At 32.4% G+C, this 22,388-nt stretch overlaps 1 protein-coding gene and 1 pseudogene across 1 annotated transcript; both read left to right on the forward strand.

The window, feature by feature from the left end:
* Nucleotides 1-1,738: 1,738 nt before the first annotated feature.
* On the forward strand, nucleotides 1,739-2,971 carry LOC135139106 (acyl-CoA Delta-9 desaturase-like). The gene is made up of 4 exons (XM_064069208.1): nucleotides 1,739-1,910; nucleotides 1,959-2,295; nucleotides 2,349-2,534; nucleotides 2,583-2,971. The coding sequence occupies exons 1-4, from the start codon at nucleotides 1,775-1,777 to the stop codon at nucleotides 2,830-2,832; spliced, it is 909 nt and encodes a 302-aa protein (XP_063925278.1). The 5' UTR covers nucleotides 1,739-1,774; the 3' UTR covers nucleotides 2,833-2,971.
* A 7,396-nt stretch (nucleotides 2,972-10,367) lies between these two features.
* LOC135139148 (acyl-CoA Delta-9 desaturase-like) lies at nucleotides 10,368-21,093 on the forward strand (annotated as a pseudogene).
* The last annotated feature ends 1,295 nt before the right edge of the window (nucleotides 21,094-22,388 follow it).

Genomic DNA, 22,388 nt, shown 5'->3' on the forward strand with positions numbered 1-22,388 from the left:
GATGTTTTGTTTTTTCAATTATTTTTCACCTTTTGAATTTTTCAGTTCTGTTTTCGATTCTACAACTTTTAATTTTTTCAGATTCTCCAGTTTTCATGTTTCCATAGAATTTTTCAATTTTTCATTTCTTCAATTTTTGCCGTTTGAAATTTTCAATTTTTCGATTTTTCATCTATTCAATTTTTCATTCAAGCTTATGAAAAATCAAAAATCAGGAAATCCTCTAGTTTTTATCCTTTGAATGTTTCAATTTTTCGCTCTTTCTTAATTATTTATTTCTATCTTGATGGGAAATTGACCTGGGAGATTCATATTGATCATATGTTAAAAAAATTGGCAACTAAATTATTTCTGCTCCGTAAGCTTTATAGTGTTGTTTCTCAAAATATTCTTGTTACTGCTTATTTTGGCACAATTCACAGTATTATCTCTTATGGTATACTCATTTGGGGTCATTCTGCTCATGCTGGAAGGATATTCGCTTTTCAGAGAAAATGTGTTAGGGTCATTGGTGGACTCGGATACAGAGAAGATTGTCGACAATTGTTTACAAAATTTGGTATTATTACAGTTCCGTGTGAATTTATATTGCAATGTCTTTTATTCATTTATCAAAACCAAGCGAATTATGGCTCTGGCGAACATGAATACGCCACTCGATATAGGCATTTGTTGCGAAATGATTTCATTAGACTTAAAAGATCTGAAAATAGCATTGCTCACTATTGTGTGGAATTTTACAACGCGGTACCTACTGCAATGAAAAAGGCTAATCTCAATCAATTTAAAGTATGTATTAAGAAAATACTGATACAAAATGCATTTTTCTCGTTTGAAGAATTTTTTCAATTTATGAAATCAATGCAAAACTAATGTGCTTTTCCTTTGTTAGTTATGATTTAGTATTAAGCTTTTGTTAATTATTTTATGACGTGTGTAAATATTTTGTATGGTAACACAAATATATATTACTATTACTATTACTATTACTATATATATTGTATATGTATTGTACAGTAAACATATCCCGGATATAGAATAGTTTTTTGAACATAGGGATTTTACCTCTCATTTTACATAAAAACAAAAATTTTAAATCCGCTCCCTAATTAAGTGCTTTAACACGTTTAATACGGAAGTTATAGAAATTGAAAAAACTGTATCTAGTAGTCAATATTTTCAAATTTCTGTATTTACATGTAAAATCTTAAAATTCTATGTTCAAAAAACGATTCTACACCCAATAAGTATTAGTCCCACACTGAAATTAGCAAAAAACTTGTATCGGAAGTCCTAAAAGTCCAAAATTCTGAAGTCATTTTTCAAATTTTCTCACAAATTCACAATATGTCCGTTTCTTCTAATCAAGTTATGACTGCTCTAGTTAATTATGCGTGTGTACAATATTCTGCCCTCGTGATGCAGCGATATTTTCGCCGATGGTGAATCAAGTCGTCGTTTGCGACGATCGAAGAAGGCTCAGACGTGCTTTAAAAGCACACGTATTGGACAAATAGACCTTCACAATCACAAAATATACTTCAGTGTATGACTACGCAACGCTGAAGACGCGTAGATAGGCCCACCAATTCTAAAAATATGCACATATTATCAAAGTTTGTGCGTATATTAGCATTTTGTAATTGCATATGGAACAAAAATTTAAACACATTGTTACGCATTCTTAACTCTGTCAACGCATACGGATATACGAACAAATTTTTCGTTTGTAGTCGCAGTTGTGATCAAGTGGCGAAAAGTGTTTATCAAAAAAATGAGCTCCGCGACCAGCTATAAACCCCAGATAGTATGGCCCAATGTTATAGTGATGCTTTTATATCACTATTTTAGCGGACTAGGACTGTACTACGTGTTAACTATGACTCCAAAATGGCAAACTCCATTGTTCTGTAAGCACCAAGCCCCAAAAACTCACAACTTGTAATAGCTTCTTTTAGCTTTTATCCTGGCACGTGCAGGGGGTCTAGGTGTCTCAGCGGGTTCCCACAGACTATGGTCCCACAAGGCCTACAAAGCGAAACTGCCCCTCAGAATCATGTTATGTTTCTTCCAAACCATAGGTTTCCAAAATTGCATCTACGAGTGGGTTCGGGACCACCGAGTCCACCATAAATTCACGGACACCGACGCCGACCCCCACAACATCAACAGGGGCTTCTTTTTCTCCCACATGGGCTGGCTGATGGTGCGAAAACACCCGGACGTCATCAAACGAGGAAAAACCCTGGACTTGAGCGACCTGGAAGCCGACCCGGTAGTACGATTCCAAAAAAAGTAACCCAAGTTAGGGTAACTAAGTCTCAGACTACAAAGTTGACGTTTTGCAGGTACTACGTGGTTTTGGCACCCGTTTTGTGCTTTGTGTTCCCGACGATGGTGCCTTGGTATTATTGGAATGAGGATTTGTACATTTCGTTTTGCGTAGCTGGGATGCTTCGTTATGTCCTTACTTTGCATTTTACTTGGGTGGTCAACAGTGTGGCCCATACTTGGGGTACTAAGCCATACAACAGGTACTAGTTGAACGCTGTAGAGTCTTGTGGTTATTTGGAGGATTTTAGGTCGATTAAAGCTACCGAAAACAAACTGGCGGCAGTACTAAGTGGTGGCGAAGGTTGGCATAACTACCATCATGTTTTCCCATGGGATTACAAAGCAGCAGAATTGGGTACGTCTCCCCATAATTTGTCGGCGATTTTTATTGACATCATGGCCAAAATTGGGTGGGCGTATGATTTAAGAACTGCCTCGCCGAAAATGTTAAAGGAAAGAAGAGACGAATCTGGTACTGATTTCGAGTCGTCGTACTAGTTCGTGTTTATTGAACATTACATTATTATTTATAAGGTTAAAAGTCTACGTCTTACGTTTTATTTAGTAGCTTTTAATTTTTCCAATTACTTATATTTTAATACTGTATTGTTACATCATATTAAAGTAATTATAGAAACTTTTGGATCTTTTTACATTCCTAAGCTCCTGAAATATAGCAAATATACAATGAGTCATTTTATCTTAAACAAAGTTTATTTTGAAACTATTACGCATAAATTTATTACCTAGTTAAAAATATCAAATGAAACAAAAAAGTAAATCATTTTGTAAGGTGGGTAATAATTAATAATAATTAATTCAATAAGAGTCAAAAAATCGTTTAATCGAGGAATCGAAAAATTGAAAATTTAGAATCATCAAAAATTTGAGAATTAAACACTCGAAAAATATAAAAATAGAAAATTTGAAAAATCGTAAAACTGAAACATTGGAAAATTGAGAAATCGAAAAAATCCAAAATTCGAAAATGTATTTCCCAGATTTTTTCGTCAATTTTGTAAAAATCTTAATTTTTTAATATGAATTTTTGGATGAGTTTTATCAATTTTCGGTTTTTCAAATTATCAGTTTTCGAAATTTGGAATATCCAAATTTTTCATTTTCGATTTTCGGATTTTACAATTTTCGATTAGTCGACTTTCTATAAGTATTTCATTGCTTTTGTCGGTATTTTGTTCATCGTTTTCTTAATTTTTTGAATTTTTGATCTTTCGTTTCTTCGATTTGCGATTATTAAATTTTCCAATTTTCAGTTTTCAGATTTTTCAGATTTGCGATTTTCGAATACTTGATTGATTTTTCTATGTTCGAATTTTCAATTTTTTTTCTTTTCAATTTCCATTGAGGAACCGAAATATTGAAAAATACCAATATTGAAATATCTAGAAACTGAAGAATGAAGAAATCGAAGTCGCAAAATTGAAAATTTAAAAATTCAAAAGAATGAAAAATCGAAACATTGAGAAGTCGATAGATCAAGAAACGAGAAAATCAAAAAATCGTTTAATCGAGAAATTGAGAAACTGAAAAATTGGAAATTTAGAAACATCAATTATTATTTAAGAACTAAAACTTGAAAAATCGTAAAACTGGAACACTGAAAAATTGAGAAATCGAAAAATTGAAAAATCCCAACACCGAAATATTGAAAAATAAAAAAAATCGAGAAATCAAAACACAAAATTTAAAAATTCGAAAATGTACTTCCCAGAATTTTTTAAAGGTTTTTTGGTCAATTTTTCAATATGAATTTTCGAATGAGTTCTTTCAATTTTCGGTTTCTCGAATATTTGATTCATCGAATTTTTGCTTTTTCGACTATCGATTTTGAAATTTCGAATTTTTCCTTTTTCAGATTTTCAGTTTTCGAAATTTGGAATATCCGCTTTTTCGATTATTCGACTTTCGATATTTCGTTGCTTTTGTAGGTATTTCGTTCATTGGTTTTTTTGATTTTTCGAATTTTTGATGTTTCGGTTCTTCGATTTGCGATTATTAAATTTTCGGTTTCCGATTTTTCAGATTTTCGATTTTCGAATAGTTGATTTTTCTATATTCGAATTTTCAGTTATTTTACTTTTCGATTTTCATTGAAGAATTGAAACACTGAAAAATACCAAATTGAAATATCGAGAACTTGAACAATCAAGCAATCGAGAAATCCCAAAATTGAAAAATTCAAAATTCAAAAAATTGAAAAATCGAAACTTTGAAAAGTCGGAACATCGATAAATGGGAAAATTAAAAAATCGTTTAATCGAGAAATTGAGAAACTGAAAAATTGAAAATTTAGAAACATTAAAAATTTAAGAACTAAAACTTGAAAAATCGTAAAACTGGAACACTGAAAAATTGAGAAATCGAAAAATTGAAAAATCCCAACACCGAAATATTGAAAAATAAAAAAATCGAGAAATCAAAACCCAAAATTTAAAAATTCGAAAATGTACTTCCCAGAATTTTTTAAAGGTTTTTTGGTCAATTTTTCAATATGAATTTTCGAATGAGTTTTTTCAATTTTCGGTTTCTCGAATATCTGATTAATCGAATTTTTGCTTTTTCAACTTTCGATTTTGAAATCTCGAATTTTTCCTTTTTCAGATTTTCAGTTTTCGAAATTTGGAATATCCGTTTTTTCGATTATTCGACTTTCGATATTTCGTTGCTTTTGTAGGTATTTCGTTCATTGGTTTTTTTGATTTTTCGAATTTTTGATGTTTCGGTTCTTCGATTTGCGATTATTAAATTTTCGGTTTCCGATTTTTCAGATTTTCGATTTTCGAGTAGTTGATTTTTCTATATTCGAATTTTCAGTTATTTTACTTTTCGATTTTCATTGAAGAATTGAAACACTGGAAAATACCAATCTGAAATATCGAGAACTTGAACAATCAAACAATCGAGAAGTCCCAAAATTGAAAAATTAAAAATTCAAAAAACTTCTCAATTTTTTTTCTATTTCAATTTTCGACTTTTGCATTTTTCAATATTTAATGTTTCGGTCTTCCAGATTTTCGACTTTTCGTGTTTTCAATTGTTCAATTTTTTATTCTTTGAATTTTCCAATTGTTCGTCTTCTGAATTTTTCATTACTGCATTTTTTTATTTTTCATTTCCTCAATTTTTTTCATTTTTCTTCTTGAATCTTTCAATATTTCATTTCTTCTTTATTAAATTATTCAAATTTTCGGATTCTCGATTTTTCAACTTTTGAATTTTGTTTTCTTCTTTTCTTCGTTTTTTGGATTTCTCATATTCTCGATTTTTAATTTTTCCATTCTTCACCTCCTGAATTTTTTAATTTTTCATGTCTTCTTTTTTTGTTTTTTAATTTTTCAATTTTTCTTTCTTTCGATTTTTCAGATTTTCGATTTTAATGATGGAATTTTTCTCCTTAGGAATTTTTCAACTTTTTATTTCTACTTTTTTCCAGTCTTCAATTTTTCGATTTGTCAGATTCTTGATTCTTTTCTGAATTTTTCAGTTTTCCTTTTTTGAGTTTTTCAATTTTTCCATTTTTCGCTTCGAATTTTTCAATAATTTGTTTCTTTTTATTTGTTCAATTTTACAGATTCTCAATTTTCTATCTTGAATTTTCAGATTTTTCATTTCTTCAATTTTTCATCTTACGAATTTTTCAATTTTGTATTAAATCTTTTCTTTTTTCGAGTTTTCAAATTCTCAATTTTTAATATTTCATCTTTTGAGTTTTTCATTTTTCGTCGTTTGAATTCTTTTTTTTCCGATTTTTCAGATTCTCGTTTATTAATTTCTTCAATTTTTCGTCTTTTACATTTTTTCAATTTTTCATTCTTTCTTTTCGATTTTTCTGTTTTCCAGGTTATGGTTTTTCATCTTTCGAATTTTTCAATTTTTCATCTTCTGAATTTGGCTTTTCAATTTTTCATCTTAAATTTTTCAATTTTTCTTTTCTTTTTTTTGAATTCCCAATTTTGCGGATTCTCAATTTTGAACTCTCGTTTTTCGTCGTTCGAGATTTTTTATTTTTCTATTTTTCATTTCTACCTTTTGGATTATTCAAATTTTTCATTTCTTCTTTTTCTGGATTCTTCAATTTTTCGATTCTCTTCTAAAATTCTCAGTTTTCCTCTTTTGAATCTTTCTTTATTGTTTTTTGATTTTTCAATCATTCGTTTCTTATTTTAATTTTCCAGTTTTTCAGATGGCCAATTTTCTGTCTTGAATTTTTCGATTCTTCGTTTCTTCAATTTTCCACCTTTCGAATTTTCCAAATTTTTCATTAAATCTACTTTTTTCGAGTTTTCAGATTTTCAATTTTTGTATTTCAGTTTTTCGTCTTTTGATTTTTTCAATTTTTCTTTCTTTGAATTTTTTTTCGATTTTTCAGATGGTCGTTTATTCATTTCTTCAATTTTTTTGTCTTTTACATTTTTCAGTATAGCATTTCCCCTTTTTGATTTTTCGAGTTTCCAGGTTTTAATTTTTCATCTTCTCAATTTTTCAATTTTTCGTCTTCTGAATTTCATTTCTTCAATTTCGTTGTTTTTCATTTCCTCATTTTTTTTTATTTTTCTATTTTTCACCTTTCAAATTCTTCAATTTTTCGTTAATTGAACTTTTCGATTTTTCTTGTTTAGAATTTTTTACGTTTGATTTTTCGATTGTCAATTTTTCGAGTGTCAGTTTCAAATTTCTAAATTTTTTGATTTTTCAGATTTTGTTTCATTTTTCGTTTTCAGTGTTTTGAATTTTTCAATGTTACATTTTTTTCGATGCTCTAATTTTTCATTTCTTCAATTTTTTTTATTTTTCAATTCTGGTTTTTCAATTTTTCAATTTTTCAACTATCAATTTTTGGATTTTTTCTCTTTTAAATTTTTCAATTTTTCATTTCTCCAATAATTTATTTTAATTTTTGACTTGAATTTTTATTTTCCGTTTATTCTATTTTTCGAATCTTCAATTTTTTGGATTCTCGATTTTTCATATTTTGAATTTTTCAGTTTTTCGATTTTCCAGATTCGCGATTTTTCATGTTTTAATGGATCGTTTATGCAATTTTTCATATTTCTGGATTTTTTTATTTTTCAGATTTCTATTTTTAATATTTAGATTTCTCATCTCTAGAGTTTTTCTTTCATTTTTCGTCCTTCCAATTTTTTATTTTTCATTTCTTCTTTTTTCACTTTTCGTTTTTTCAGATTCTCTGTTGTTTCTATTTTTCGCTTTCAGTCTTCTGAATTTTTGAGTCTATGTTACTTGAACTTTTCGGGTTTTCTTATTTTGAATTTTTCAAATTTTTATACGTTTGATTTTTCGATTCTCAATTTTTTAATCTCTCAGAATTTTGATTTTTCGTTTTTTTTTTTTAATTTTAACATTTTTCAATTTTTCTATTTTTTAATTGTTTTTTCAACTTTTCGACTTTGTAGATTCTTGACTTTTCAACTTTAAATTTCTTGTTTCTTCAATTATTTGTCCTTTTAAATTTTCGATTTTTTGTTTCGTTGCTTTTGATTTTTCATTTCTCCAATTTTTTCGATTTTGCAATTTTTCCATTTTTGGGATGAAAAATCAAAAATCTGGAAATTCTCGTATTTTTATCCCTTGAATGCTTCAATTTTTCGCTCTTTCATAATATTTACACAGTATACATATATCGGATATAGAATCATTTTTTGAACGTAGAGATTTTACATAAAAACAAAAATTTGAAATCCGCTCCTGGAATTACTTTACTTTTTTAATGCGAAATTTATAGAAATTGAAAATTTTGAAAAAAAAACACTTCACGAAACCGCATCTGGAAAATAAAATTTTGGCGAATTAGTCAACACGTGTTTATTTTTGTTTCATTATTTGTAAATGCACAGTCCTACGCCTAGTATCCGAAGTCCCAAAAAGCCCGAATTCTGGAATCATGTTCAAAGGACTTGGTCGTCAAAATCATGTATTACTTTCACGCAAATCCACAATACGGCCGTTTTTTTAAACGTGTAAGTTGTTACTGCCCTCGTTAATTATGCGTGTGTGCAATATTCTGCCCTCGTGATGCCGCCTTATTAATAATGCTGAAATAATATGAAAATAAGTAAGGCATAAACTCAAACAATTGATTAAATTTTCAAGATCATCTAACACTTATTAAAAAATATATATGGGTAACATGACTTTAGATTTCTTGACTGAAAATTATGTCAATTTTTTGCCCTTGCCGCCACGGTCACCTGATTCAAATCCAATCGAACATTCCATATTCCACTTTCTTTACTGTATTCGTTGTCAGTGTTTAGGATTTTTTCTGGTTTTAGAATTAATGCATAAACTCCCATGCTTCTCGTTTGTTATGTAACATACACCCAAGATATACATTAGGGTGATTCAAAAAAAAAAAAAATAATTTTTTTTTTCGTACAAAGAGGTTCAAAAGTTTCTTTTCAACGTAAAAAAATACCAGTTAAAATTTGAGCTCTTAATATTAATATTAAGACCGTCCGCATCGCGTTTTTCTATTTCCCATAAGAATAACATGGGAAAATTTTTGTTTGCACCTTCTGATTTTTATTGCTAGCCCGTCGTGTGTCGTGAAAAAAATTCAATCACATATTTTTATAGAGAATTGAACGCTCTACAAAAAGTGTCTCCTATGATTGTGCGAGAAACCTGATAGTTGAAGAGTTATTTTAGGCTAAAGTTAAATTTATCCAAATTTTGACGTTTTTGATGCATTACAATAAATTTGATGGTCTTATTGGAATAAATCACCACAAAAATTTATACACATTTTAAATTTAGTTTTTTAAACAGTAATTGTTTATAATTTTATGCTATAATAAGGCCAGTAAAACTCTTTCCGAACATTTTCAGCATCAGTGGGTTAAAAAATCATAGTCAGGTTTCTCGCAAAATCATAGGAGACACTTTTTGTAGAGCGTTCAATTCTCTATAAAAATATGTGATTGAATTTTTTTCACGACACACGACGGGCTAGCAATAAAAATCAGAAGGTGCAAACAAAAATTTTCCCATGTTATTCTTATGGGAAATAGAAAAACGCGATGCGGACGGTCTTAATATTAATATTAAGAGCTCAACTTTTAACTGCTATTTTTTTACGTTGAAAAGAAACTTTTGAACCTCTTTGACACGAAAAAAAAAATTATTTTTTTTTTGAATCACCCTAATATACATACAATACATAATTAACACTTTAAATACCGCTGTCCAGTTTATTGAACACAGTGGTTTTAATTTATGTATTTTGCGTAGATGGCGATACGATGCTCCCGATAGCCATTTGTATATGTTCAGATCTCTGTAAAAAAATGAGAAAATATTTAACATACAGACCGCCGTCCACTAAACTGGACAGTGCGCAAAACTCAAATTCGACATTATAATTGAATCTGTAGGTAAGCAGAGAAAAATGTTGTGCCTCGGTGGAAGTCGAACCCACGTCTCTATGCTTTCCGGGCAAGTATCTTAACCACTGGACCACGAGGCCACTTATCTTTCTCTGCTTACCGACGTGTTATTGTGCCACCACAAATCTTTTGATCAAAAAAACATTGGCAGCAAGTGTTTTTATTTTTCTATCCAACCCAAAACTTGGTGCGGTACCTAACGTGTTTATTGAATAATTTTTTAATAATTTATTCCAAGGTCCACTAATTCTAATCACATTATGTAAGCTTTGCATATTTTAGCATTGTATAAGCATCTTTTTGCATTTGTTTGTTGTTGACAAAATGGCTGCTGATGTTTAATGAAGAATAGTGAATGTAAATATCTTTTGTTAAAATTTTGCTCCCTTGTCTATTTCGTCATGAAGCTATTTTGTCGGGAGCTATTTTGTCAGGTGTATGAAATTATTACCTCCTTGATTTTCAAATAGGTGTCCTCCAGACTTACCCGACCAATTAAATTGCATATGCAACAAAAATTTAAGCACATTGTTACGCATTCTTAATTCTGTCAACGCATACGGATATAACAACAATTTTCTCGTTTGTAGTCGCAGTTGTGATCAAGTGGCGAAAAGTGATTATCAAAAAAATGAGCTCCGCGGCCAGCTATAAACCCCAGATAGTATGGCCCAATGTTATAGTGATGCTTTTATATCACTATTTTAGCGTACTAGGACTGTACTACATGTTAACTATGACTCTAATATGGCAAGCTACGTTGTTCTGTAAGCACCAAGCCCCAAAAACTCACAACTTGTAATACCTTCTTTTAGTTGTTATCCTGGGACGTGCAGGGGGTATAGGTGCCTCAGCGGGTTCCCATAGACTATGGTCCCACAAGGCCTACAAAGCGAAACTGCCCCTCAGAATCATGTAATGATTCTTCCAAACCGTAGCTTTCCAAAATTGCATCTACGAGTGGGCTCGGACCACCGAGTCCATCATAAATTCATGGACACCGACGCCGACCACCACAACATCAACAGGGGCTTCTTTTTCTCCCACATGGGGTGGCTGATGGTACGCAAACACCCGGAGGTCATAAGACTAGGAAAAACCATAGACTTGAGCGACCTCGAAGCCGATCCGGTAGTACGATTCCAAAAAAATTGGTCTAAAGAGTTTAGACAGTACTTCCCTCGCTGTCGGAAACTTGACGACTGCATGCCTATTGTATTTTTTTTTCTTATTACATTTTTGTAGTGGGAATTTAAAAAAAAATTGTGATGACGTCATCAACATTTTTGCAAAGACACGTATATCAGTTGGGATAGATGTAGTGTAATACTAAGAATAAAGTTATTGTATTCCCAAATTTTCGGGAAAATGAATTGGGTCGTTTTGAATATTGATTTCTTATAATCAATAAAATAACGAAACAATTTACTCACGTATACGGCGCCGGTGTGTAATATCTAGACAGCGGATTTCTGTCGGGCTAGGCAAGGCCAAACTCGGTACGGCTCGTACGGGATGCGAATTCATTGCGGTTGCGGACTGCACTTCGTTTATTTGAGATTAGAATAACTCTGTTTCGTTGCACTCTGCTATTAATTCCCGTTCTCATTTACTTAGCCGTTTGATTAATAAATCGTTAATTATATTTATGGAATTAGTACCGATTAAATTCAGTGATTATCTATCACCCGGCGATCCAGCACGTCCCCCCCTATAATCGTGACGTAGCCCGACAGAAATCCGCTGTCTAGTAATATGAGGGGCAACTGAAAATCGTTTATGTATAAACATTCTTAATTTAAGATGACAAGCGTAACAGCATACGTGAGAGTCAAACAGAGAAACTGTAAACAAAACGACCATCGGTTTTATTGCTTCGACTTCCGCTTATTATATAAAACATTGAGTTTTATTTTAATTCTTGACGGTGAAATTCACAATTGGTTGATTATGAACATGTATATTCCACATTCGCGGAACCAAGTGAGCGCATAAAACAAAAGCAGGTCTGTAATGTTAAAGTCGATGTAAATAAGCTTGCTACCCTTATGTTTCAACTGAGTTTTTCCTTTAACACATTTTGTGTCTACCAAATTGGGTTGATTGGGGTGTAATACTAATAATAAGTGTTGCCTTTAATTTAATCAGTAAAATAAATTGACTTCATTAATTTTTTTGAACCACCTCTTAAGAAAATCTAAAAAATATGAATGGAATGATAAATCACAAGTACAAACTCATCATAGTTTTTGCATTTTAGATAGGATTTATTCAGCAAAATTTAAGGGTGACGTCATCAATTTTTTTAGGAGGGATGAAGAAATACATTTTGAACAAAAGTTTACCATGCTTATAATAACTTTAAAATATTCCCAAGATTTCAAAGCATTCGGTTTTGTAATTCCTGATTAAATCGATAAAATAAATTCACGCCTTCATTAATTTTTTTGAGTCACCCTGCATATGCAAATCCAAAAATATGAATGGAATGATAAATCACAAGTACAGACTCATCATATTTTGTACATTTTAGATACGATTTATTCGGCAAACTTTTGAGCTGACGTCATCAGTTTTTTGTAGAAGATAACCAAATATATTTTGACTAAAAATTTAGTATGCTCTTTATAACCTTAAAACATCTGCAAGATTTCAAAGCATTCGGTTTTGTAGTTCCTGATTAAATCAATAAAATAAATTTACGCATTCATTAATTTTTTTGAGTCACCCTGTATATGCAAATCGAAAAAATTCGAATGGAATGATAAATCACAAGAAGAGACTCACCATATTTTGTACATTTTAAATAGGATTTATTCAGCAAAATTTTGTGGTGACGTCATAAATTTTTTAGGGGGGACGACCAAATACATTTTGATCAAAAATTTACCATGCTTATGATAATTTTAAAATATCTTCAAGATTTCGAAGCATTCGGTTTTGTAGTTCCTGAGTAAATCAGTAAAATAAATTTACGCTTTCATTTAGTTTTTTGAATCACCCTGTATATGTAAATCCAAAAAATATGAATGGAGTGATAGATCACAAGTACAGACTGATCATATTTTGTACATTTTAGATATGATTTATTCGGCAAATTTTCGAGCTGACTTCATCAAGTTTTTGGAGGGGATAAGCAAATATATTTTGACTAAAGATTTATGATGCTCTTTATAGCCTTAAAACATCTGCAACATTTCAAAGCAGTCTGGTTAGCAGATTAAAAATTAAATTTCAAAATGTTGTTTTATAATTTTGATTTTTTTTCCAAAAAGCTGGACGTTTCGGGTGAAAAGTCGATTGTTGTTGTAAACTACATGTGTAGGACTATGTTATTTTATACAATTGAAAACCCATTTACTATGTACAATTTTGAAGTGACGTCATCGCATTAGTGGTGGGGATCATTAGACAAATTTTGGTTAGCGTTTTACCGTCTACATGATATTCTTAATATAAGTACAAAATTTCACAACAATCGGTCGAGTACTTTCGGAGATTATCTGTCTAATAAAAATCCGGGACGGCAGACGGACAGACGGACAGACGGACAGACGGACAGACGGACAGACGGACAGATGGACAGACGGACAGACGGACGGACAGACGGACGGACAGACGGACGGACAGACGGACGGAAATAGGAGACCTATTTCTTCGTCTTCTAGGGGTCATGAAAGATCGAGAAAACGTAAAAGTAGAGAGTCGGCCGACGGACTCGATTACAATACTTCCTTTGCTTACGCTCGGGAAGTAAAAATGAAAGAACACGGTGGGTGGGGTTAAGTTTAACTTTTTTCTACAATCTTTTATTTACAGACAGTAACCCCGCCCGCCCACCCTCTATTTTATTAGAATCTATTTTATTAGCGTAATTTGTCAAAATTAGGCTTTTTTAAAATCAAATTTTATGGGTATAATTTTTCAGAAAAGCAGTATTTGTTGGGCTGTATTTCAGAAGCGAGGGAAGTTCTGTCGAAATAGCCTTCGACCAATTGTTTAGCCTATACATTGTAAATTGACAAATATAAACAATGTCTAGAAAAAGATTTCTATGAATATTTTAGTTGCCAATAATACATTGATAAATTAAAGATTCATATTGTGACGTCGCGAATCGTGACGTCACAACGTATTCAGACAAAGGAATTAGCCAAATACACTGACGTCATCCGAGGTCATCAAGATGGCAGCGTTTGACAACTAGCCGGTTTTCTCATAAGAGTCAATGCTAATATTTTCGGAATTCATTTAAATTTGAGAGTGTGTCAACTATGTTTTTATAGTTTGGTAAGTTTGTTACAGTTTCTAGACTGTGTAGATATCTGTAAAACGCACCATAACGTTTGAATATCCTTAAAAAATAATGTTTTCCAATATGATGTACAGGTTAACTTCGCTGCATCTTATATTATTTGTTTTGCAAATTAATTATGTGTTAATGTACATCAATGTTTTTTAAATACACTAGCATCTTAATATTATAATATTTTGTATTTTAGGAGAAAATGCCTAAATTTTGTGCTGTTGTGGGTTGCGCGAATCGAAGCACCAGAAATGCGGACAAATTTTATTTTCTTTTCCCAGCAATTAGCAACAATAAAGGTAAATATATACAGGATGGGGAAAAAAGGCGGAAGTTTTGGTTAAAAGCCTTGAAACGAGTACAGTAACTACGTATTAGATTTACAGTTTCTAATAAATTAGGTACTACATTGGTGCTCTTTTAGGTAAACCTGCAGATTTGTCGGATGTGGATCACCCTGATTATGTTCCATCACAAAATGTAGAATATCAAAATAAATCCACTCATAATACTTGTAATGTTGAAAGACACACTCGTTTAAAAAAGAGAAAACTGAATAAATGCCTCCAGACTTTTGAATGCACGAATTTCATTGTGGGTTGTTTTACTTATTCCAAAAATAAAAAAGTTTAGAATGGTATTCATTGTTATGGTAGGGACATCGTCTAAACACAAATTAAAATCACTTGCACTCATTTTATAAGGATCTACGCCGTTTAAATTTTTTAACTTTTGTACATCTGTTTTTCTCTTTGACGGAAAGACATCGTTCATAATCACTTAAATTATCCATACTTTAAAAACAAATCACACCCCGTCACATTAACCTCACACGAAAATATTAATTGCCGATTTACCGCTTAAAACACACGGATGTATTTTGGGTGACGAGGAATTCAGACCAAAACAGCGTTCTCTATTTTTATTTTTATTATGTATTTTTAAACTCAAATCGCCAAAAAAAAGCACCCTGACACACAGAAAAGATATGAAAGAAGCTAGTCACATGTTTATTTTCTAGATAAATACCTACACTTTTAAATAAAATGCGAAAATGTTAACATTGTCACTTATGGAGTTTCACGGCGCTTGTCAAACGCTGAGTTCCCGCCACAGCGTGACGTCACGTGTTATTGGTTAATAGCTTCCCGAACATTCGCGAACGTCTTGTTGCGTCAGCCAACCGGTATTTAACCAATTTTTTAGCCTGTACATTGTAAATTAACAAATATAAACAAACAATGTCTAAAAAGATTTATGTAAACATTTTAGTTGCCAATAATACATTGATAAATTAAAGATTTAAATTGTGACGTCGGGGATCGTGACGTCACGACATATTCAAACAAAGGAATAGCTTCTCGAACATTCCCGAACGTGTTGTTGTGTCAGCCAACCAGTATTTAACAATTTTTTTAGCCTGTACATTGTAAATTAACAAATATAAACAAACAATGTCTAAAAAGATTTATATAAACATTTTAGTTACTAATAATACATTGATAAATCAAAAATTCATATTGTGACGTGGCGAATCGTGACGTCACGACGTATTCAAACAAAGGAATAGCTTCTCGAACATTCGCGAACGTGTTGTTGCGTCAGCCAACCGGTATTCAACCAATTTTTTAGCCTGTACTTTGTAAATTAACAAATATAAACAAACAATGTTTAAAAAGATTTATATAAACATTTCAGTTGCTAATAATACATTGATAAATTAAAGATTCATATTGTGACGTCGCGAATCGTGACGTCACGACATATTCAGACAAAGGAATAGCTTCCCGAACATTCGCGAACGTCTTGTTGCGTCAGCCAGCCGGTATATATACAGGTCGGCGGCCACCTTTGGGCAGTCTGAGTTGAACGTTCACCACGTGAAGACGTCTGTTCCGAATAAGGAAAGTAAGAAAACAATTTCGCAACTAAGTGGCGAATTTATTTATTTATTTATTTTTAAAATTATTCGTTGTGTATAATAAGACATGGTGATAAATGACAGATTTACAATTATTAATGAAATCAACTCGTGCAAACACTGCTAAGAAACTATCATGACACAATTAAATAATTTTTAAACAATTCAATTTGTTTAAACATTGTTGAATTGCAATTTTCCGGGCAAAGTATGAAAAATAATTTTAGTAATCTCATGGTGACACACCATGACGTCACTGTCACGTGACCACTTGAGCAAAGGCACGGTCTTCGGTCCGTTGTGTTCAGTTTTGATTTCGATCTGGTGGCAGCAACGTCGGAGCATTCGGAGCCCCGTTCTGGAGTAAAACTACCACGTTTTCGCGAATTTCTAATTGATTGATTGATAATAAATATTAATGAAAATGTTCTGCATTAGCTCTGTGAACACGAAACAAAGTGTGCATTTTTCCAAAAATTCCCAAAAACGGAGTAAATGCGGTTGTAGTTTTAATTTATATATACTGTTTAAATATGATAAGTATTAATTAATATAATTAAAGCCGTTTTCTTACAAACGTGAACATATTAAAAACGTGCAATGTTCTGGTCAAAATATGAAAAATAATGTTTGAAATCTCATCGTGATGTTTGATGACATCACTGTCACGAGAGCTACCTGAACAAATATTGCGGTTTTCGGTTAGTTTTGATTTCGGTCTGGTGGCAGCAACAGCTGAGCATTCGGAGCTCCGTTTTCGCTTAAAAGTAGCCCGTGTTCGCGAATTTCTAATTTATTGTTTTTCTCATGGCAAGACGCATTCCAGACCTCCTCGTATTGTTTGGTTCTTGCTGGGCAACAACAACGAGCGAGCACAGTCATCGCTCTTTGGTGGCAAACGTGGAGAAATTTGTATATTGTAACTTTTGTAATTGAACCATTTTGTACTGTATATTGTATGTGTTACTAACTTAACTTGGGCCTTGCCAATTTAGCTCCAGTGGTGCAAATGCTTTGTTTTCACGGTGCATTTGCTTGGGTTTTAATTTTGCAACAGTGCATTCTTTGGTTCCGAGACTGAATTCTCCATGTCGTCAGACGCTTTGGCCTGGGGGGGTTCTCTGGGCCCTTAGACGCTGGGTCATCATCCTAAAAGGATGAGGTTCATCATCCCAAAGGGATGAGGTCAGTCGGCCCTGTATCTATGCGGCTGCGTTCTCCCTTGGGCGTGTGAGCGCTGCGACCTATAGATTTCGTTTCGAGTTCCATCGGTGTGCTTGCTTGGGTTTTCATTTTGCAACAGCGCATCCTTTGGTTCCAGGTCTGAATTCTCCATGTCGTCAGGAGCTCTTGGTCTGGGGGGGTTCTGTTGGCCCTTAGACGCTGGGTCGCATCATCCTATAAGGATGAGGTCAGTCGGCCTTGGATTTATGCGGCTGCATTCCTGCCTTGGGCGAACGAGCACTGCGACCAATAGATTTCGTTCCGAGTTCCATCGGTGTGCTTGCTTGGGTTTTCATTTTGCAACATTCTCAATTTTTGGTGCAATTTCTTCCGGTGATGAATTGGGTACTAACTTTGCATTTGTTTTGTATCTAAATTGTATCTGTATCTGTAGTGTATTCTGTATTGTAGTTAGATTGTAGGTACCTGTATTGTATTTCTTTTGTATTGTACTGTATAACGTTCTATCCCTCATTAACAAATCCTAGCCCTCTCCTTTCCTAGCGAGATCTGCTCCAGACCTTCCCGTGGTTCTTGCTGAGCATCAACTATCGAGGACAGAAAATTCAAATTCAAAACCAGCAAAGTTTCACAAAAATCTTGAAAATCGCTCGTTGGTGGCCAACGTGGAGCAAAAGAGACTTTTGTTACTCAACTAACTTTGTTAACTTTGTATTCTTAAGGAAACAAAAATGTATTACATTTAATTTATTATTTATAAGGACAAATGTGAAGACAAGTTGTTAACAAATTTTTCCTTCATTTTCCTTTTTTTTCCTCGGCAACTTCTACCTTTAATAGGAGTCGTTTCTTTGATAAGCGTCATCACTAAATCAGCAATGTTAGTGTTTTGTAACATTGCGTGGCACTATTGATAAAAGATCTATGCTGCGATGTATCGGTGAAGTTGATGGGCCAAAGCTATACATTTTCGCGATATAATTAAATAAAATTTAAACGTAATTAATATAATTCATAATGTTTAAATATGATAACTATTAATATGTGATAATTAAACTGAAAACCATTTTCCTAAGAACACGAGGTTAGCAAAAACAAATTAGTTTGTTTAAACGTTGTTAAATTAACCCCGAAAATGTACAATTTCTGAGCGAAAATATGAAAAATAATTTTTGCAATCTCATCGTGACGTACGATGACGTCACTGTCACGTGACCTACCTGATAAAAGGTCACATTTTTCCGTCCTCTGTGTTTAGTTTTGATTCCGGTCTGGTAGCAACAACACTGGAGCTCCGTTTTGGCTTAAAAGTAGGGCTCTTTTCACGAATTTCTAATTTATTATTAATAAATATTAGTGAAAATGTGTTGTATTAGTACTGTAAACACGAACGAAATGGATATTTTTCCGAAAAGGACTGAAAACAGGGTAAGTACGACCTCAGTTTTAATTTATCGGCTTCCGTGATTCGTTCACTCGACAATGTTTAAATTTTGGGAAAATTTTCGAAAAGTTTGAAGTTGGTTGATCAAAGCTATACATTTACACGATATTAATTTATAAATTTTAAACATAATTAATATCACTTATAATGTTTAAATATGATAAACATAAATAAATATGATAATTAAATCGAAACTCGTTGCCCTACAAGTCCGAAATTATTAAAAACAAATCAATTTGTTTAAAAATTGTTAAATTATCCCCGAAAATGTGCATTTTCCCGGCCAAAATATGAAAAATAATTCTTGCAATCTCATCGTGACGTACGATGACGTCACTGTCACCTGAGCTAGCTGTCCGAAGGTCACGTGTCGCGGTTCTTTGTGTTCACTATTAATTTCTCTTGGATGGCGGCAAGATTATCGCGTCGTTTTGGCGTAAAAGTGCGGCGTTTTAGCGAATTTCTACTTTATTATTAATAACTATTGCGGAAAATATGTCAAAATTTGGCCGAACAGTGAAGAAGGGGAAATTGGAAAATTTTCAGGAAATGCGAATTTTTGAAAATTTCTAAAAATCTCGATATTTCAACGGCCGATTCCGGAAAAACGGTTGCAGTTATCAAAGAAACGATTCCGGAAGTGAGTTGTAGAGCTCCAAATCTACAAGAAAATGTGTTTAGTTAAGTTTCGAAAATGTCAAAATTTGGCCGAAAAGTAAAGAAGGGGGGACCATTGGAAAATTTTCACTTAAAAAAATTGGTCTAAAGAGTTTAGACAGTACTTCCCTTGCTGTCGGAAACGTGACGACTACATGCCTATTATGTTTTTTTTTCGCAGTGGATTTCAAAGAATTCGGTTTTGTATTTCCTGAGTAAATCAATAAAGTAAATTTACGCATTCATTAATTTTTTTGAGTCACCCTGTATATGCAAATCCAAAAAATATGAATGGAGTGATAAATTACAAGTACAGACTCATCATATTTTTACAGTTTAGATAGGATTTATTCGGCAAACTTTCGGGCTGACGTCATTAATTTTTTGGAGGGGATAAGCAAATATATTTTGACTAAACATTTATTATGCTCTTTATAACCTTAAAACATCTGCAAGATTTCAAAGCATTCGGTTTTGTAGTTTCTGAGTAAATCAGTAAAATAAATTTACGCTTTCATTAATTTTTTTGAATCACCCTGTATATGCAAATCCAAAAAATATGAATGGAGTGATAGATCACAAGTACAGACTCATCATATTTTGTACATTTTAGATATGATTTATTCCACAAACTTTTGAGCTGACGTCATCAAGTTTTTGGAGGGGATAAGCAAATATTTTTTGACTAAATATTTATGATGCTCTTTATAGCCTTAAAACATCTGCAACATTTCAAAGCATTCTGGTTAGCAGATTAAAAATTAAATTTCAAAATGTTGTTTTATAATTTTGATTTTTTTTCCAAAAATCTGGACGTTTCGGGTGAAAAGTCGATTCAGAGTTGTAAACTAAATGTGTAGGACTATGTTATTTTATACAATTGAAAACCCATTTACTATGTACAATTTTGAAGTGACGTCATCGCTTTGGTGGTGGGGATGATTAGACAAATTTTGGTTAGCGTTTTACCATCTACATGATATTCTTAATATAAGTACAAAATTTCACAACAATCGGTCGAGTACTTTCGGAGATTATCTGTCTAATAAAAATCCGGGACGGCAGACAGACGGACAGACGGACAGACGGACAGACGGACAGACGGACAGACGGACGGACAGACGGAAAGACGGACAGACAGACGGAAATGGGAGACCTATTTCTTCGTCTTCTAGGGGTCATGAAAGATCGAGAAAACGTAAAAGTAGAGAGTCGGCCGACGGACTCGATTACAATACTTCCTTTGCTTACGCTCGGGAAGTAAAAAGTAACCCAAGCTGGGGTAACTAAGTCTCAGACTACAAGGTTGACGTTTTGCAGGTACTACGTGGTTTTGGCACCCGTTTTGTGCTTTGTGTTCCCGACGATGGTGCCTTGGTATTTTTGGAATGAGAATTTGTACATTTCGTTTTGCGTAGCTGGGATGCTTCGTTATGTCCTTACTTTGCATTTTACTTGGGTGGTCAACAGTGTGGCCCATACTTGGGGTACTAAGCCATACAACAGGTACTAGTTGAACGCTGTAGAGTCTTGTGGTTATTTGGAGGATTTTAGGTCGATTAGAGCTACCGAAAACAAACTGGCGGCAGTACTAAGTGGTGGCGAAGGTTGGCATAACTACCATCATGTTTTCCCATGGGATTACAAAGCAGCAGAATTGGGGACGTCTCCTCATAATTGGTCTGCGGTTTTTATTGACATCATGGCCAAAATTGGGTGGGCGTATGATTTAATAACTGCCTCGCCGAAAATGGTAAAGGAAAAAAGAGACGAATCTGGTACTGATTTCGAGTCGTCGTACTAGTTCGTGTTTATTGAACATTACATTATTTTTTATAAGGTTAAAAGTCTACGTCTTACGTTTTATTTAGTAGCTTTTAATTTTACCAATGACTTATATTTTAGTACTGTATTGTTACATCATATTAAAGTAATTATAGAAACTTTTGGATCTTTTTACATTCCTAAGCTCCTGAAATATAGCAGAGTGGGTCCTCTTTCAGTTTGCAGATGAGAATTCGACGTTACTTCAATACAATGAGTCATTTTATCTTAAACAAAGTTTATTTTGAAACTATTAAGCATTAATTTATTACTTAGTTAAAAATATCAAATGAAACAAAAAAGTAAATCACTTTGTAATGTGGGTAATCCTTAATAATTAATTCAATAAGAGTCAAAAAATCGTTTAATCGAGAAATCGAAAAATTGAAAACTTAGAATCATCAAAAATTTAAGAATTAAAAACTCGAAAAATATAAAAATAGGAAATTTGAAAAACCGTAAAACTGAAACATTGGAAAATTGAGGAATCGAAAAAATCCAAAATTCGAAAATGTATTTCCCAGATTTTTTTTTAAGATTTTTTGGTCAATTTTTTCAAAATCTTAGTTTTTCAATATAAATTTTCGGATGAGTTTTTTTTATTTTTAAAAACCTGAAAAATCGAAACATTGAAAAGTCGATACATCAAGAAATGAGAAAATCAAAAAATCGTTTAATCGAGAAATTGAGAAACTGGAAAATTGAAAATTTAGAAACACCAAAAATTTAAGAACCAAAACTTGAAAAACCGTAAAACTGGAACACTGAAAAATTGAGAAATCGAAAAATTGAAAAATCCCAACACCGAAATATTGAAAAATAGAAAAATCGAGAAATCAAAACCCAAAATTTAAAAATTCGAAAATGTACTTCACAGAATTTTTTAAAGGTTTTTTGGTCAATTTTTCAATATTAATTTTCGAATGAGTTTTTTCAATTTTCGGTTTCTCGAATATTTGATTCATCGAATTTTTGCTTTTTCGACTTTGATTTTGAAATTTCGAATTTTTCCTTTTTCAGATATTAAGTTTTCGAAATTTGGAATATCCGTTTTTTCGATAATTCGACTTTCGATATTTCGTTGCTTTTGTAGGTATTTCGTTCATTGGTTTTTTTGATTTTTCGAATTTTTGATGTTTCGGGTCTTCGATTTGCGATTATTAAATTTTCGGTTTCCGATTTTTCAGATTTTCGATTTTCGAGTAGTTGATTTTTCTATATTCGAATTTTCAGTTATATTATTTTTCGATTTTCATTGAAGAATTGAAATACTGAAAAATACCAAAATTG

The sequence above is a fragment of the Zophobas morio genome, unplaced genomic scaffold, assembly GCF_036711695.1.
Source record: "Zophobas morio isolate AGI-343-1 ecotype UQ-CSIRO unplaced genomic scaffold, CSIRO_AGI_Zmor_V1 ptg000030l, whole genome shotgun sequence".
In the NCBI taxonomy this organism is placed as follows: domain Eukaryota; kingdom Metazoa; phylum Arthropoda; class Insecta; order Coleoptera; family Tenebrionidae; genus Zophobas; species Zophobas morio.